The 18,400-nt window shown below is 30.0% G+C and overlaps 1 protein-coding gene across 1 annotated transcript; it reads left to right on the forward strand.

The window, feature by feature from the left end:
* Positions 1–12,392: 12,392 nt before the first annotated feature.
* On the forward strand, positions 12,393–16,588 carry LOC118031003 (protein HOTHEAD). The gene is made up of 6 exons (XM_035035286.2): positions 12,393–12,563; positions 13,046–13,424; positions 14,677–14,987; positions 15,078–15,460; positions 15,600–16,168; positions 16,306–16,588. Exons 1-6 carry the CDS (start codon positions 12,485–12,487, stop codon positions 16,358–16,360), a joined length of 1,776 nt encoding a protein of 591 aa, XP_034891177.1. The 5' UTR covers positions 12,393–12,484; the 3' UTR covers positions 16,361–16,588.
* The last annotated feature ends 1,812 nt before the right edge of the window (positions 16,589–18,400 follow it).

Below are 18,400 nucleotides of genomic sequence, written 5' to 3' on the forward strand. Positions count from 1 at the left end.
AAATTTGAGGGGAAATAAAGAGTTGTTGAAAATTAAAAAAGAAAAAAGAAAATGGTTAGGTAGCCACATTTCAATAACCAAGAAAGTCGATCTTGGTATCAATATGTTCTTTATGAAGAGAGAAGTAAAATGAATGTTGTGTTTATCTTTGTGAAAAGTAAACCAAGGCAAGCCAAGTTAATTTTTATTAGTTTAGATTTTGATTTATTAGGGTGATCATAGGCTTTTTTTGGTGTTTGAAATGAGTGTGGTTTTTTTTTTTTTTTTTTTTTTTTTTTTTTTTTTTAAGTTTTAGGATGTTTTCGAGTACCATATGTGTGTGTGTGTGAAGAATTATGGTCATTGGCTGTTGAAAGGAAAACAAAAGCACGTGAGCTTCGGTTGCTCACTTGGTTTTTTTTTTTTTCCTTAGGCATCTAGCCTTTTCTTAGAAATCCTTTTATTCTTTCTTTTTGACTTTTAGATTTTTAACAAAGAAATATTTTTTAAATATATTTATTAAATAATATTTAAGCAATTATCTAGCTATGCCATTGTTTTTAAGAAGATTAGGCCTTTTATGATGATATTATCAATTTCTTTGTGAATGATTACTTGTTAACCTAATATGTAGAATTTTAAAATAATTTGGTCATTAATATTGAATTGAAATAAAATAAATAGCTTTATTTTTATGTTTTGCCATTAGTTTTTTTTAATTTATTGTTTTTAATTTTTTTTTCATAAAGGTATGTAAAAAGTAATGGATTCATGATTTTTTATTGTATTTTTTAATTAAAACTTGATTTCTCGATCATAATAAATTTTACATAAAAACAATAATTCTCATAAAAATACATGTTTTTGTTGAAATAAAAAAGAAATGCATGAAAAATAAAATTAGGTTTTTGATTAAAAATATATATATTTTTATTTTTTAGTGTGAACCATTATAATTTTTTTGAATATATATTTTTTATAATTGTTGTTGCATTTTATTCAATAAACTATGCACTAATTTCAAAACAAAAAAACATTACATGAATTAATAAAAACAAAATTTTGATAAAAAAAAATATTTATCCTCTATATTTTATTCATTGCATTACATGCCAATATCTATTTTTATTATCATATATTCTTCTTCTTCTTCTTTTTTTAAATTCCTAGCAATATTAAAGGACTGTATAAGAGATAAATCAAATTATGAACGACACTAGTTAAAATAATGAAAGAGAAGACTAGGAATGTTATAAGCACCATGATTTAAAAAATGAATACAAATTTGAATGTGGATCACATTGTATTTTATTTTATATTTAAAAACAAAATTTGACTATCTAATTATGGACAATAAATTAAGGTGAATTTGATAGACATCACCTCGATCTGGATGGTTTGATATTTTAAGGATAAAACTAGAGGGTTAGGACCTTGCAAGGCTTATATATATATATATATATATATATATTATGTGTGTGTGTGTGTGTGTGTGTGTGTGTGTGTGTGTGTAACCTAGCTTAAAAATATATATTATTAAAAAAATAATTGTTAAATAAAAAAACAAAAAAACTAGTGACACGATCAAAAGATTAATGTCTTATCCAAAGTGCAGGATTGTCGAAGTAATAAATAATATAGCAAGACTGGGGTCGAAGCACAGAGAGGTGAACTATATAAAATTATAAATTATAAATAAAAAAGAGTTGAAGAGAACTTTTGAGATGTGATGTTGATGTGAGTATTAATCAATGATAAAAGCAATTGTCAATATTAGATCCACTAATAGTATTAGAAATAAATATAGTATAAACTCTTTTTATTAATCAATTGAAAACCATACACAAAGCAGGTTCCAATCGGATGATTTATCCTTAATAGTTCATTATAACTTTTTAACATGATCATATTAATTATCTTATTTTAGTAACATCATACTTTTAAATATTGTTAGGAATTCCTGATGTTAACAACAAATCAAGTTCCTTTCATAACACATGTGTCGGTTATACCATACAGTAGGTCATGAAAGTGCCAAGTATTTGTTGTATCAAGGGTTGTACAACACAAATTTAGATTAATCATTTAACAAGCAAGGTATTAAGAATTAGTAAGATAAAAAGATAAGACATATTAATAACAAACTTTCTTGGATATAAACATTGAAGTCCATATTGAGTTTATACCATACCGATTCTAACACCATTAGTGAAACCTTTTTACATTGATATAATAAATTTAGGTAAGCATTGTAAAGAAGAGAAACATAAATAAACTAGATAAGAACATGGTTATGATGAAAAGTATAAATAAGAGATTAATAAAATCAAAACTTAAACATTACAAAAATACAAAGAAAGAAAGCAAGAACTATTGATTTGATGACTAATTATTAAGTGGGTGGCCACCTTTTGACTTGGCAACAACCATTATCTTCTTGTCTGAACAAAATGTCATTGCTAACATCAAAATTTGAACAGATAGTCTTTATGAAAGTTTTTAGAATTTATCTAAGCTTTCCAACAAAACAAGAATGAGCTCATTTGGACTTCTAAAACTCGATACATTAATTTAGGGTCATATTAACCTTTGATGTTTGAAAATTTATTGACTGGTAAAAAACACCCTTGTCAATTTCAATCTTATTGGTTCAAAAGTTTTTCCTGTCTTGAATATTTGAATAAAAATGTTGCATTTTATTTTTCGTGTTTTTTATTAAACCAACAGGAAAGCCAAGATAAAAACACATTTATTGTTAAAGAATTTAGTTGTTGAAAGAAAGTTAATGATGAGGAACAATGTGCTTTTTTTTTTTTACTCATATGGGAAATGTTCAAATTCAGTTCATAAATTTGTTGTCGGATGCTTGAAAAATTTTAAAAATCAATCATATTATATTGAGAAAGTAGTTGAGAGGCAAACTTCTTAAGAAATTATAAATAATTAATTGTGTATTATCGCTTTAATAGATATTGTTTATTGGCTCATATTTCAAACATGTCCATTTAGAGGCCATGATGAACAACCATAAAAAAAAAAAAAAATTAGGGTAGTTTTCTTGAAATAATAGAACTCTTAACCATCATACAATGAACAAATAGGTGTTTTTATTTTAGATAATGATCCACAAAATGCTAAATACACATCACATTAAATTTAAAAGGAAAATTTTCTTGTCTTTACTAGAAATGTTTAGTTTTCAATTCGTCATAAAATTGATGATGCAGAATTTTCTTTGATTGTTCATAAAGCTTGAGATGAGTCGAGAAAAGAGCAAATGACATTTATGATTAGGTTTGTTGATGAAAAGAGATTTATATAAGAAGGTTTTTTTTTTTTTTTTTTTGGGATATAGTGCATGTTAAAGATACAACCACTTTAACTCTTAAGGAAGATATTTCCTCTATTTTATCTCATTATAATCTTGATATTCAAAATATTAGAGGTCAAGGGTATGACGATATTAGCAATGTGTGTAGAGAGTGGAATGACTTGCAAGCTTATTCATTAAATACTGCCCTTATGCATATTACATGCATTGTTTAGCCCATCAATTACAATTGGCTCTAATTGTTGCAGCTATAGAAATATCTGATGTTCACACTTTTTTTCAGAATTTGATTTTTATTATCAACATTGTTAGTGTTTCTTGAAAGCGTAATGATGAATTTTAAGCTTTTCAAGCAACTCAAATTGAACATTTAATTGTTATTGGTGAGATGAAATAGGTAAAGGAGCTAGTCAAATAAGTAATTTGCAAAAACCTGAAGATAGTAGATGGAGTTCACACTTCAGATGAATTTACTTATTCTCAACATGGTGATGCAGTTTTTGCAATTAAGTTGCTAATGTCATTTGAGTTTTTAATATGGGGGTGATCTCACTGTAAACAAAAAATTTAGTAACAATTGAGTATCACTACCAAGTTGATATATTTACAGCTACCATTGATCAATCATTGCAAGAGCTAAATAATAGATTCAATGAGCAGACAACTGAGCTTCATATGTTGAGTACAACTATGGATCCAAAAAATACCTACACATTATTTATTGTTGAAGATATATGCATGCTTATTGATAAGTTCTATCCTGGAGATTTTTTCTACCATGAAAAAATTCAGTTGAGATTCTAGTTGCAACATTATGAGCTTGACGCACCCAATCATCTAGAGTTAAAAAATTTGTCATCGATTGTATATTTACGCCAATGATTGGCAAAAAATGAAAAATAAACAATTTATCAACTAATTGACAGATTTATTTGGATTATTTTGACTCTTCATGTTTTAATAACAGTCACTAAACACGTTTTTTTAGCAATGATGTTGTTAAAATAAGACTTTACAATTAGATGAAGGATGGTTTTCTTGTAGATTATTTGATTGTTTATATAGAAAAAGACATTGCTGAAATATTCTAAATATATATGATAACCAATGATTTATATTCTATGAAAGAACAACAAACACAATTAAAATAAATAGGTAAGAAACTTTCTTTATTATTTTATTACTATTGTACTTTATTTTGAAAAATTAACCAAAAAAAATAATGCTTTGTGTTAGCTAATATTTCTTATAAACTTTGTATGCTTATATTTGATAGATATGAAGACTAATAAAATTAAAGTGGTGGAACCATTATGAAGATAACTTTGATTCAATTTGGTATTTCTGTTAACCTCTTATCTATACAAAGATTGTTTTTATGTTTCTAGTAAGTTCTTCTTGTTTAGTAAATATTGTATCGTTCCATGTTTTTCTTTGCATAAAACTAAATCCTCCGGTCTTTTTGTATTTACAATTCATGTATGGTAGATTAGAGAAAAAATAAATTTATGTCTTGTTATAATAGTTTCTCCCCCTAAAAAATTATACCAGCTCTATTTTTTTTTTTTTAGTTTAACGTGGGTGTCCAGGCCAGCTTGCACGCACCTCGACTAATCCCACGGGTCCTGAAGTTAACGACCATGTAAGTCTCCAGTGGCTATCATATGAGCAACCCAGAGTTCGAACCTGAGACCACAGAGGGAGTAAACCTTTTGGTCTCAAGCTCTTACCACTGAGCCACCACTTCGATGATTAATGGATAGGTTATGAATTTTTTCAAACCCAACTTGAAACCACCTAAACATCTAAACCCAACCTGAAATATATATTTATATTATATAGATATATTTGTTGAATATTTAGATTTTTTAAATACAATATAATATATAAAACACACGCGCGCGCTCTGCTAGTAGCTTACTCCAATGGCTGCACAATGATTTGATCAACCAAGCCAATTTAATTGACACCATCTATTTTTGAAAACAATTAAGAGGATGGGAATTTTGAGAGTTAAGCAGCAGGATGGATGGATATGGATGATTCGCTTCCCATTTACACGAACATAATGGTTGGTAGGTGAATTTAATGCTTGCAATCTGCTTATTTTTGTGTTTTTTAAGCATACTCATGGAGGAAAAAAAAATTATATTGCAGATAATTTGGCCAAATAAAAAGTTCTTAAAAAAGCTAATTTAGTTGCATGGTTTGATTACATGGTTTTTAATGTTTGAGAGATGTTGTCATGCAAGTAGTTTTTTGATGGCTAGGTGGCCAACCACCCTCCTCCGTTGCAGTCGTCGTCGTCCTCCTCCCAAAAAAGAAAAGAAAATAACAGCACATACACATAGATATGCACATGAGATTTCATGACAGCTACATTCGATTTGTACATATTAGTTATGACCAACCACCCCGCCCTCCTCCTCCTCCTCGAAAAAAAAGAAAAAAAAGAAAAGAAGAAAAGGAGGTCTTGATTGAGGGTTGCAGTTGTGAGAATTAATGGCATCCATTTTCTTTTGCTTTCCATCAGTCGTGCACGAAAGGTGTTTGTTACAATGACTTCAAAGTCATTTCTCACTTTACTTTACTTTCTGTTTTTCTATAAATCAAGGTTATCAATTTTGTTTTAATAAATGTTTTATTTTTTTAATTAAAATAAAATGTTTTAATTTTAAAGTGTTTTATTGTGCTATTTTAAGGTTATGGTATATATATATTCAACAAATATAATTTAAATTCAAGATAAACTAACTATAAATTACGCAATACAAACACAATATCAAATAAATATAATTTTAAATTTTATAATATTTCTAAATAATCAAGATTAAATAAATCTTTAACTTAAATCAATTCAATTTAAATAAAATATCAAAATATTATAAAATTAAAATGTTTTAACATAAATATTTTAAATATAAAATTAGATAGTGTTACCAAAACCTAATAAAATATAAAAGCATCAAAATAAATTAAATTTCGACTGAAGTTATGGAAATTTGAAATCGTGAAAGGAAAAGGAAGACACTACAGGCACATTAAATAGTTCATTCACATACATGCTTTTTTTAACCGCTCCTCCCAATAAAATAATAATAATAATAATAATAGTAAACATTCCTATAAATATCTTCCAAATAATTTGATAATTGTGACTTAAGATTTGAAAAATAGTTTCTAATTTGTATTTAACAATAACAAAGAGCGCTCTTCTTTCTTCCTCTCTGAAGTTACAAGAGGAAGCAGACCTCCCCTTAGGTTGGACCCGGTGAAATCTAGTACCTCACACATACATTTATGTTGTAGGATATATATATATATATATATATATATATGGATGTTCGGATTAATTTACACATACCTTGACTAATTTTATAAATCTTTAAATTAACGATTATATAAACTTTCAGTAACTCTAAAATTTATAAAACTTGAATTGATAACTTTGAGGAGTTTTATTTAGTATTATTATTATTGTTATTGTTATTTGTAGTATCAGCCTCTCCTATTACTTCTCAATATAATTAAATTTGTGTAAAAATATATTAAAATATTTTTTTTAGGATTTTTTTTAATTTTTAATATCAATAAATTAAAACAATAAAAACTATTAATTAAATTATTTTTTACAAGCTAAAAACACTTTTAAAAAACACCTAAAAATAAAAACAACTTAATAATTTATTATTTATTTATTTTTAATTAAAATACTATTATTTTAATTTATAAAAAAAATAAAATAACTTAATAATTCAGATAAAATTCATGACCAGACCGGATTTAAAAACTCCTGTGACACCTAATGCACGCACCGCCCTATTTACTTCGAAGCAAACTCCACCAACCCATCCATGGGTCCAACCATGCATGATCTGTCGTCAACAAGTGCTAGAATACAAACAGGTCACCATAAATGTGAGAGATGCTCGCCATAACATGTTGGAAAAAAAGTAGAGTTGATAGACATGAGATTAGAATACAATTATAGAAATAAATTCATACGGAATCTTGAATAAAAAGACGATAAAAGTAGAGAATTAAGTGAACAATTCTTCAACACCCTAACCTTTTCTATGAATGATTTCTTCGTTGAGGTACTCAATTTTATATATTATTTTTTGTTGTTTATTTATTTATTTCATGTAGAATTGATAGCTTTAACCTCCCTTTTCTTTTTCTTTTGCAACTTATATTTATAATTCCCACATGGATTTAAAATCATATTTAGAGTATGTAATGAGTTCGGTTGCTTTTTAAAATATTTTTTATGTTGAAATATATCAAAATAATATTTTTTTAAAAAATTATTTTTAAGATCAGCGCATTAAAATAATTCAAATAATATAAAAAAATTATTTTTTAATAAAAAAAATTTTAAATTTTTTGAAAATACAAGTTGTCCCACATTTTCAAATGCTTTAAATTAATAGTTAAGTTTGAGTTTAATTCTAAAGATTTATGACTTAATCTTTTGTTTTGTTTCCAACCATTAATTTTGCCTATGTGTTTTTAATTACATTGTATTAACCAGCTTGAATCAATTAACATTAATTACTAAGTTCTTTTTAAATAAAAAAAATAAAAAATAGATAGCCAAAATCTTTGTCTCGCTCCTCCTTTCATGTGTGGCATTTAATCCCCCCCCCCCCTCTCTTTGACTCGACATCGCAGCACTTGAAACTTCATCGTTGAGCCAAAAATGGAAGCATGGTGATCGAGATCCACTTTCAACTTTAAATTCGTCCATATAACTCCACCATTTTTTTTTTTTTGGTTTAGTATATTAATTATTAATAGTTTCCTTGAATTGTGCTTTATTTTTATTTCATAAGAGATTTCCGAGCTATTTTGCACGAGTCCTTGATTAACTAACAATTTAGAAAGGTTCATTAAGTTGAAATATTCACCAATCAAGCATAATTAAGAGATATTGATTGAATTGAAAAGCCATCAATCATACAGCAACATGAATTTTTTTTTTTAATTTGTAGAAGAATATGGTTTTATTTATGAGAATAATTAATAAAAAATAGTAGTTTGATTGAAATTTTTATAACCATCTTGATGATGTAGATTTCTGTCCTTATGTATAGGCATATATACATTCATTTAGAACTCGATCATTCAACTATCTTATACCGATCAAATCTTTTTAAATATAAAAAGAATGTTTAAGCATTTATAATATGTTTTTTCTTAGCAAATTAATGTAAATCTAGATTATTGAGCCATGATATATTGCGGATTGAACTAATTTTTTTTTTAAAAATAAAGGAATATTCAAGAATTATTAATGTGTTTTTAGAAGTAAATTAGTGCAAGACTAGATTATTGAGCCATGTTGTATTGCAGATCATGTTACATTTTTTTAAACATAAAAAAAAATATTTAAACAATGCTAAAGTGTTTTTAAAAGCGATTTTTTTTAAATCATGAACACAACATTTGATATATAAAATAAATTAAAAAATATATGCATGTAAAAAGAGATTTAACACTAACTAAATACTAAGTCGTGAAATTGAAAAAAAAACATAGACATATATTTGATCCCGTGTTAATGGGAGCCCTTTAATTTTTTTTTTCTCTTAATTAATATTTTGTTATAAGAAGAGTAATAAAATAAATTTTATTGAAACAAAATAATTTGAAATTTGCTAGATTTCCTTTTTTTTTTAATATCTTTTATTTCATAAAATAATCTAACATTTTGTTCTATGTCATTTATTTAATTATCAAAACCAAAAGCATTCAATAAACATATAAAATAAACTTTGGAAGATTTAAAATAAGGATAAAAAAGATACCCTTCCAACTAAAATCCCTTTGTCTTATTAATGTGCTAAACTTTTTTTTGGAAAGTTCTTATTAGAATATTAGTTTTCTAGATAAAATTCTATCCAAATTTCAAAAGCACAAATATGAATTCTAAAAAATTTAAGTTCTATTAATTTTAGTCCAATTATATTAAAAAGACATAATAATAATAATAGAATACTCACATGCTGTCATGAAGAATTTTTTAATAATGTCATTAAACCAAAACTAGTGGTTCAACCTTGAATTACAAATTAAATCATGTGAAAATTGATTCAATGTGACCCGATCACCTCGACAGGTTAAAAAACAACCATGATAACCAGTAAAAACATGGTTCGAATTAATAAAATTTCAAGACAGTATTTTTTTATAAATATTGAAATGATGACATATTGAACCAATCTAGATTTAATAAATTATTATTATTATTATTTATTTATTTCTTTAATAAAAAAATACATGCATGTAGTAAAGCAACCAAATAAAAGTAAAAAACTTATTATGATGGGTTGTACAAAAAGAATGATTGCTAATATAAAAAATTATTTATATAATCTTATTTGAAAAAAAAAAGTAAAAAAATAAATGGTATTGAATAAAATAATATCTAAATACATTTTTAATTAACTTAAAAATTTAATAAAATAATGTACCTAAAATATCTTTATTTAATTGATTTTTAAAGAATTCCATCTAAAGTTTTAGAAAGAGATTAAAAAAATAGACTAGGCACATGGGTTTGCTAGCCCAGGCACAAGTGTTTAGGCATTTTTTTTATTTTTATTTCTTGAAATTAGATTATCAATGCATCGCCCAATTTGTTTTAAAGATTAAGCCCACATGCTTGGAATTTTTTTTTTTTTTTTCAAATTGGGTAGATAATATGTTGTTTGTCCATTTTTTTTTGAAAACAAAAAAAGTAAATGCGGCATTTTTCTGCCCATATTCTGACTACTAAAAAGGTGGATGAATAATCATGGTGGTGTTCTTTTCACCTTTAAATCCCTTTTTAAATCTATTTTTATCTAAAAATATTTAATAAAAACCATAAGAATCTAAAAATATAATTTATAAAAAAAACCCTTAAATTCCATCTTTAATTGTATTATTGACTCTTATCAAATTTGATCTATAATTTTTTTTTTTCACAAGCAACAAAATTGATTTTTTTTTGAAAAGAGGATTCCAAATGTAAAAAGTAACCAAAATATTGGTGGAAAATCGATGCTGTAATTACTAATATTAATACGTGTCTAAAAGGTCGCATGCTTGATTTTGTTTTTTTTCCAAAGAAAAAAAAAATGAAAAAAGCATCTTTTATAGAATTTCCCAATTATAAGTAATTTAATTGGTTATATATTTATTCATGAAATTAAACTGTCGCAAGTAAAAAATAAAGCGGCGCGAATACGAGTTTGGGAAAAGCAGGAGATAAAAAAAAAAAAAAAACAATCATCAAATCAGCGTACGCGTCAACTATTATTAAATTTCTTTTAATTTAATGATTTCAAGAGGCAAGGTATATATATTCAGAAAAATATGTAATAAATTTATCAGAATAATTAATAGCCCTGTATACTCCAACGGTGGCATTCATGTCGCCATTAATGAGCTCACTCACAGTTGTCGTTTCAGCCTTGCATTATTATGACACGGAGATGCAGTTTGCATCATCATTGTGTTTATTGCCTTTCATATCAACGATGCCTATTCTCTTCCCTTATGCTTGGAATTGCCTCCCATCTTACCAATAATAATAATAATAAAATTCTAGATTTCCCATTTAAATTCCACTCAAAATGATACAGTTTCATTCTCCTAGTTTTGTAGGTGTATAATATTTTAATTTAATATATATATATATATATATATTTTTTTTTTAAATTTTTTTTAACACTTGATTTATTGAAAAATTAAACTTTATAATTTATTTTGATTTGATTTATTTATGATTATTTACGTCTTGTGATTTATGTCATGAGTTTAATAAGTTAATTCAGTTACTTTAATTTTTTTATCGTGTCTTTTTTTACATAGAATTTTCTCAAGTTCACTATTCAACAATGATTTATTATGTATTGAGTTTCATAATTTGTTTTGACTTATTTTATTATCATGATTTCATGATTCGGGTTGTAGTTTTGAAATGTTAATCTAGGTCAATCCAATATATTGTTGTCTCAATAATTAAAAAAAAATATTACCTTGCCTTTTAAGTCAAACTATATTTTTACTAATTGTTTAAATTATCCTTGCACCTATCAAGTCGATTAGATTACATTAAGTTAACTTTTATATGGTTTAATTTTTTTTTTTATTTATGCAAGAAAAACATTAGCTAAGCCTGGATACGTCTTTTAAAATTAAAAAAATTGATTTGACTTGCAGAATAACACGAGTCAACGATCTAGTTTTTACTAAATATAAATATTTAAATTTTAAAATTATATTTAGATAGTTAATATTGTGTTTGAAATCTGAATTACATAATCTCAAGTTAATTTATTTTTTGATTTGAATTGAAATCATATATGTTTAATTAATATTTTCAATTATATATGTAAATAGTACATTTTTAAAATGACATTTTAAAATACTTCAAAAATAAAATATATCATTCTAATTAGGTAAAATGCCAACCTAAACGAAATTTACATCCTTATATATGCTATACAACTCAAAACGCACATGAGAAGTTCTGTTCAATTATTTATTTATTTTGAATCTAAATCTTAGCATATTATTACTTGAAAAAAAAGTTAATATCAATTGACGTCTACATGAAAATATCCCTCACTCTCTAAAAATAATCTTGACAACTCAGGATATTGATTAAAATGGTCAAATAATGAATTATAGATGCCATTTCTTGTGAATTTACTTATTACATGCCTTTTAATTATTTTATATTTGTTTTGGTTTTTATGCCTTTATGATTTTTTTTTGGCTTCTTTCTTAGTTTTTTTTTAATTGTTTTTGTTTAATTTAGTTTGTTAATTGATCCCGAGTTTGACGAGTTAGATAGATATTTTTTTTTGTTTTTTTTAATTAATTTTTTTCATTTAGTTTAGTTTGTTAATGTTAAATTTCTTTCTATTTAATTATCAGACTTTCATGACACGTATTCCAAGCTTGACAGGTTAACCCAGTTAATTATGGGTTGACCCGTCAATTTTTTTTTTAATTTAATTATTAAATTTTCATGACACGAATCTAAGATTTGAGAGGTTATTTTAGTATATATAAAGGGTGTAAACACACAGAACAAGGCCAACCAGAGGCAGCCACATAGAGGATTGAAACAAGAGCTTCTAGTTCTGCTGCTGCTGCTGAGGCTTTTGTCTGCCTTCAATGGCTTCTGTTTGCGCACTACGGAACCAGCTCTTTCTCTTTCTCCTTCTATGGCTTTATACTCTCTCTTCTTCTCAAGGTTCGTTTTGCTTCCAGCTCTAGCCGCTATTATTACCTACCTCCATGATCACTATATATTTGCATGCATCTTTAGTTTAGTTTAAATTTACTGTCCCTTGACCTCTTTAATTCTTTTAATTCTCTTAATTTAGATACACAAGTAAGAATATAAATCCTGTGAGTTTACGAAGCAGAGAATGTAAATGATTTTTATCTTTGTTTCAAAACATGCGCAAAACAATGGTGATTCATTGCATAAATGTCTTCTTCTTCTTCTTCCTCGCTTCATTTTTTACAGCATAATTAGACGGGTTGATGGGGTAGTTGGCTGTGATTAGCGAGTATATTTATTTTTGTCATAGATGTTACCCTCTAAAATATAGCTGTGGGAAGATTGGTAGTATATATGGCTATCTATGCATCTATATAATACCACAGAAATTATTGAAGGCCTTTTTCCAAAATAAATAATATTGACATAAAAATTATGTTGCAATGCAGCTGCGCACCATCAGCACTACTCTGAATTTAGATACCCATTTATCAAGAAAGCAAGCTCATTCTCATCATCCTTGTCATCAAGTGGCGGAGGAGATCATACATATGACTATATAGTGGTGGGAGGTGGCACAGCTGGGTGTCCTTTAGCCGCCACACTCTCTCAGAAATTCAATGTTTTATTGCTTGAAAGAGGTGGAATGCCTTTTGGCAATGCAAATATCTCCTTATTAGAGAACTTCCATATTACCCTTACTGATACTTCATCAACTTCTGCTTCCCAATACTTCATTTCTACTGATGGAGTCCTCAATTCTAGGGCTAGAGTTTTGGGTGGTGGTACTTGCATCAATGCTGGGTTCTACACTAGAGCAAGCACAAGGTATGGTTAATTTGGAGTTGCTTGCCTTCAGTTTTTTCCTCACATATAGTACGACTACTTTTTCTTCTTTTTCTTCTTTCAACGAATATTCATTCAATGCACCTGCCTAGATCCCACATGAAGTTAGTTGTAGTTTTGAGGTAGGGAGTGATGAGTTACAGAATTTGGTAATTAAAATAAAAGGAGATTTTGAAGAGAAAGAAAGACAATAGTTATAATTAAAGTTGCCATATCTTTAGGAAGAAAAAGTGTGGTCATCGTTAAGAAACATCAACCTGCAAATAATTAATGTGTTGGAATTTTCTTTCTTCTTGAAAAAGAAGGGTTTTCAAAGATCTGAGTAGCTGACAAAGCCATTAAGTAAGTAAATCCTGTCCAGAAATAAAATCAGAACATAAATCCATCGGGATAATTACTATGTTAAGGATGATGTAAGATGTTTTTCTGCTTGGATCATGTTGATGTGCCACAAAATCAAGCTTAGTCACTATATATATGACAAGACAAAGTGTGCTGTGAGATTAAGATATGTGTCAAGGTCCCACGACTGAACTCTGATCTGGGATCATATACAAAGTCACCCGATTTGAAGGTCACCATTGCACGGCTGGGAAGTCATTTGTTAGGGTTTAGAGAGGTAATGATACTCATGACATTGCCGTGGTTCGCACTTCGCACCGCACATTACATTTATTTGTGGTCTAATTCAGTTGTCTTTGTGGTCCTTTTCTATGCTTTAATTAATGGGAGCAATTGGGTGGGGAGTTAGCTAGAAATCAACTGTAATATTTATTTCGAGACATCAAGAAAATTGATCCAAATTGAATGCACCAAATTAACAAGACTGTTCACAGCTCCATGCACGAGTCCACCGCAACTCTTTCTGTCTCTCGTAATTATGCCACCTAATTCAGCTTCTGAGGCCCTTAAGGTGTCTTGGTGTTAACTTAGAATATATTTGTCTCTCTTATTAAGCACTGCAAATGAAAGAGGTCAAGGAAAGTGAAGGATTAACTATAATAAAGCATTCACCATTGTTTTTGGCATGCAGACCCCCCTTCTTTTTACAGTTCATAATCATTGATTGGATAGTAAGAGTTTAGCACTCGTAGTTGAAGGAGCAAGGGAGTTGTATGAATAATTTTAATCACCTCACTTGAAATCCACAACTTCTCGTGTTGAGAGCTGAGACCACTTACTAAATTCACTGTAACGAAACCCTTGGAAATGTTGAAGAAATTGTTTCTTGCAGGTTTATAAACAAAGTTGGTTGGGATTTGAAGTTGGTGAACAATTCATACTCCTGGGTTGAGAAGCAGATTGTTCACAGGCCTAAGGTTGCACCGTGGCAGGTTGTTGTAAGGGACAGTCTTTTGGATCTTGGAGTTTCACCTTTCAATGGATTCACTTATGATCACATTTATGGAACCAAGTTTGGTGGTACCATTTTTGACCGATTCGGCCGTCGGCACACGGCTGCCGAACTACTTGCTTCCGCTGATCCTCATAAGCTCACTGTGTTGGTGCACGCCACAGTCCAAAAGGTGTTATTTGACACATCAGGTATGTTAAACTGCTCAAGTGCTTCGCAATATGTTCAACCTAAGAGCTTGCGGATACTTATAACTTAGGAGATCATAATGTTCAACCCAGGAAAGCGACCAAAAGCAGCTGGAGTCCTATTCAAAGATGAAAATGGAAACCAGCACCGAGCATTTCTATCAAACAGCCGGAGTGAAGTAATATTGTCATGTGGAGCCATTGGCACCCCTCAGATGCTATTGCTCAGTGGTGTTGGCCCAAAAGCTGAACTTGAGGAGATGAAGATTTCAGTGATCCTCAACAATAAGTTTGTCGGGCAAGGCATGGCTGATAACCCCTTGAACACAGTTTTTGTTCCTTCTAAAAAAGCAGTAAAGCAGTCCCTCATTCAAACTGTAGGGATTACCAAGATGGGTGTGTACATTGAAGCTAGCAGTGGATTTGGGCAGTCCAAGGACAGCATACAATGTCACCATGGAATGTTATCTGCAGAGGTAAGAAACATTTCAATTTAAAGGAACTATATTGGCACGTTAACATCTCCTTTATGACACGATGCAACTCCTTTAAACAATGATTTTGATTAAGTGATAGCGAAGTAAGAATATAAAGTTCATTTTTTCTCATAACCAGATAGGGCAACTATCAACCATACCTCCAAAGCAAAGAACACCTGAGGCCATCCAAGCGTACATTAGACGAAAGAAGGACATACCACATGAGGCATTCAGAGGAGGCTTTATCCTTGAAAAGATTTCCAACCCCATTTCCACTGGCAAGCTCAAATTGAACAACACAAATGTTGAAGATAACCCTTCTGTTACCTTCAACTACTTTAAACATCCACATGATTTACAACGTTGTGTTGATGGTATTCGCATGGCTACAAAGATGGTGCAATCAGAACACTTTACAAATTTTACGCAATGTGACAAGCAGACCACAGACAAGATTCTTAACATGAGTGTCCTTGCCAATGTTAACCTTATACCTAAGCATACCAATGACACCAAGTCCCTAGAGCAGTTCTGCAAAGACACCGTACTCTCAATTTGGCACTATCATGGTGGGTGTCATGTTGGCAAGGTGGTGGACCGTGAGCACAAAGTTCTTGGTGTGCACAGGCTTCGCATTGTAGATGGATCGGTATTTGATGAATCTCCTGGGACTAATCCTCAAGCCACCATCCTGATGATGGGCAGGTAGGAATATCTTAAAAACCCTGCTTAAAATGAGATACTGCTTCTAAGTAGTGCTCTTTCCTTCTCAAGAACACATCAGGTTAATTAAATAACTGCTTTTATATCATAAAAAATGGTTTCTTAATTGTGATATGCAGGTATATGGGACTGAAAATCTTGAGAGACAGACTAGGAAAAGCAGCTGGTGTTTAGGGGCTGATCAGCCAGGAGCATGAGAGGAGCAATATTAGTTTGAGCAGTGCAAAATGTAATGCAGCTATATATATTTATTCTTAGCAAGCAGTTTGTCATGTGTAGAAATGGCTTGTTTTTCGAAAATCTTAACATTTCCATTATGTTTGTGTCCTTAATATATTGTAGTGACTGTGCGCCTTTTGGTTGTGAATAAAGAAGCAGATGAATTGAGATAATTTTCTTTGATGATTTTATTCGGTATACTTTTCCTGTTTAAATACATGTTTTACGCTTTGCATGAGTTGTAGATTACAAGGTTTGTTACACCAGCTAAGGATAAAGAATGAGAAACTCTTTTGAATTATTGTTGCCTATTTACAAGCTGAACTAGTCAACTTGTATTGAGTGGATTGTGTATGTATCCTTTACACACCCCCGCAAGATGGTGCTCCCATTAGAGATACCAATCTTGGACAATAAAAAGGAGAGACGTTGTCTGAACAAAGGCTTTGTTAGAGCATCGGCTAGCTAATCAACAGTAGCAACATGAGAGACACGTAGAGAACTGTGAGCCACTTTGTCATAAGCAAAGTGAAAATCAATAGCAATATGCTTCATGCGTGAGTGAAACACTGGTTTGGCACAAACATAATTAATACCAATGTTATCACAATATAGAACTGGTGTGCATGGGAGAGGAAATTGGAGTTCTGTCAAGAGAGATTGAATCCATACAAGTTCTGCAGTTGTGGTAGCAATGGCCCTATACTCATCTTTTGTAGAAGATCGTGCAACAAACCTCTGTTTCTTGGAACTCCATGAGATAGGATTGCCACCAAGAAAGATCACATAAGCAGTGGTTGAAGTTCGATCATCTAGATTTTCAGCCCAATCAGCATCAGAAAATGCATGTAAGGAAGGATTTCGATGACTGTGAAGATGTAGACTATGAAAGATAGTGCCTTTAAGATATCACAGCAGATGTTTAATGGCAATCCAGTGGGATTCAGTGGGGTAATGCATGTATTGAGATAGCTTGTTGACAACGAAATATATATCTGGGCGAGTAAGATTTAAGTATTGCAATGCCTCAATGACACTCCTATATTTAGTGGCATTTGCAAGAGGTGAACCATCTTTAAGAACAAGAGAGCCAATGGTAATGAGAGGAGTGCCAACCTCTTTAGCACCTCTTATGCGTGTGCGAACCAAGAGGTCACGAATATATTTGTGCTGTGAGAGAAATAGACCTGAGGGGGTGGGAAGCACTTCAATACCAAAGAAGTAATGTAGTAAGCCGAGATCCTTGACTGAGAATTTTGTTGATATAGCTGCGATGAAGTTATCGATGGAAGAAGGATCATTGCCAGTGACAACTAAATCATCAACGTATACTAGAAAATAGATAAGCTGTGCATTGTGATTATATATAAATAAAGAAGGATCAGAAACTACATTTGTAAAACCATAAGATAGCAAGAAAGAGCGAAGCTCATGATACCAGGCTCTGGGGGTTTGTTTGAGACCATAAAGGGCTTTACAAAGCTGGCATACATGAGTGGGAAACTGGGAATCAGTAAAACCTGGAGGCTGAGACATAAACACTGCTTCAGACAGTGTACCATGAAGAAATGCATTATTGATATCCAGTTGACGAAGTGGCCAACCATTGGTAATAGCAAGGCTGAGAAAAATTCAGATAGTTGTGGGCTTAATGACAAGACTGAAAGTTTCTTTATAGTCAATGCTCGGCCGCTAGTGAAAACCTTTCGCAATTAAACGTGCTTTATAACGATCAACTATGCCATCTGAGTTGCGTTTGATTTTGAAAACCCACTTACAACCAACAAAGTTTGTAGATGAAGAGGGAAGGACAAGATCCCACGTGCCATTATGTAGTAAGGCATTGAATTCATCTGACATGGTAGCTCGCCATTTTGGGTCACGAAGAGCCTGTGAAGCACATGATGGTTCTTCTATGTCAGAGAGGTTATGTTTGGTGGTGGCATTAAGTTGACGGTTTGGTCTAACAATGCCATTTTGGGAACGAGTAATCAT

Source organism: Populus alba, chromosome 3 (assembly GCF_005239225.2).
Source record: "Populus alba chromosome 3, ASM523922v2, whole genome shotgun sequence".
Lineage (NCBI taxonomy): Eukaryota > Viridiplantae > Streptophyta > Magnoliopsida > Malpighiales > Salicaceae > Populus > Populus alba.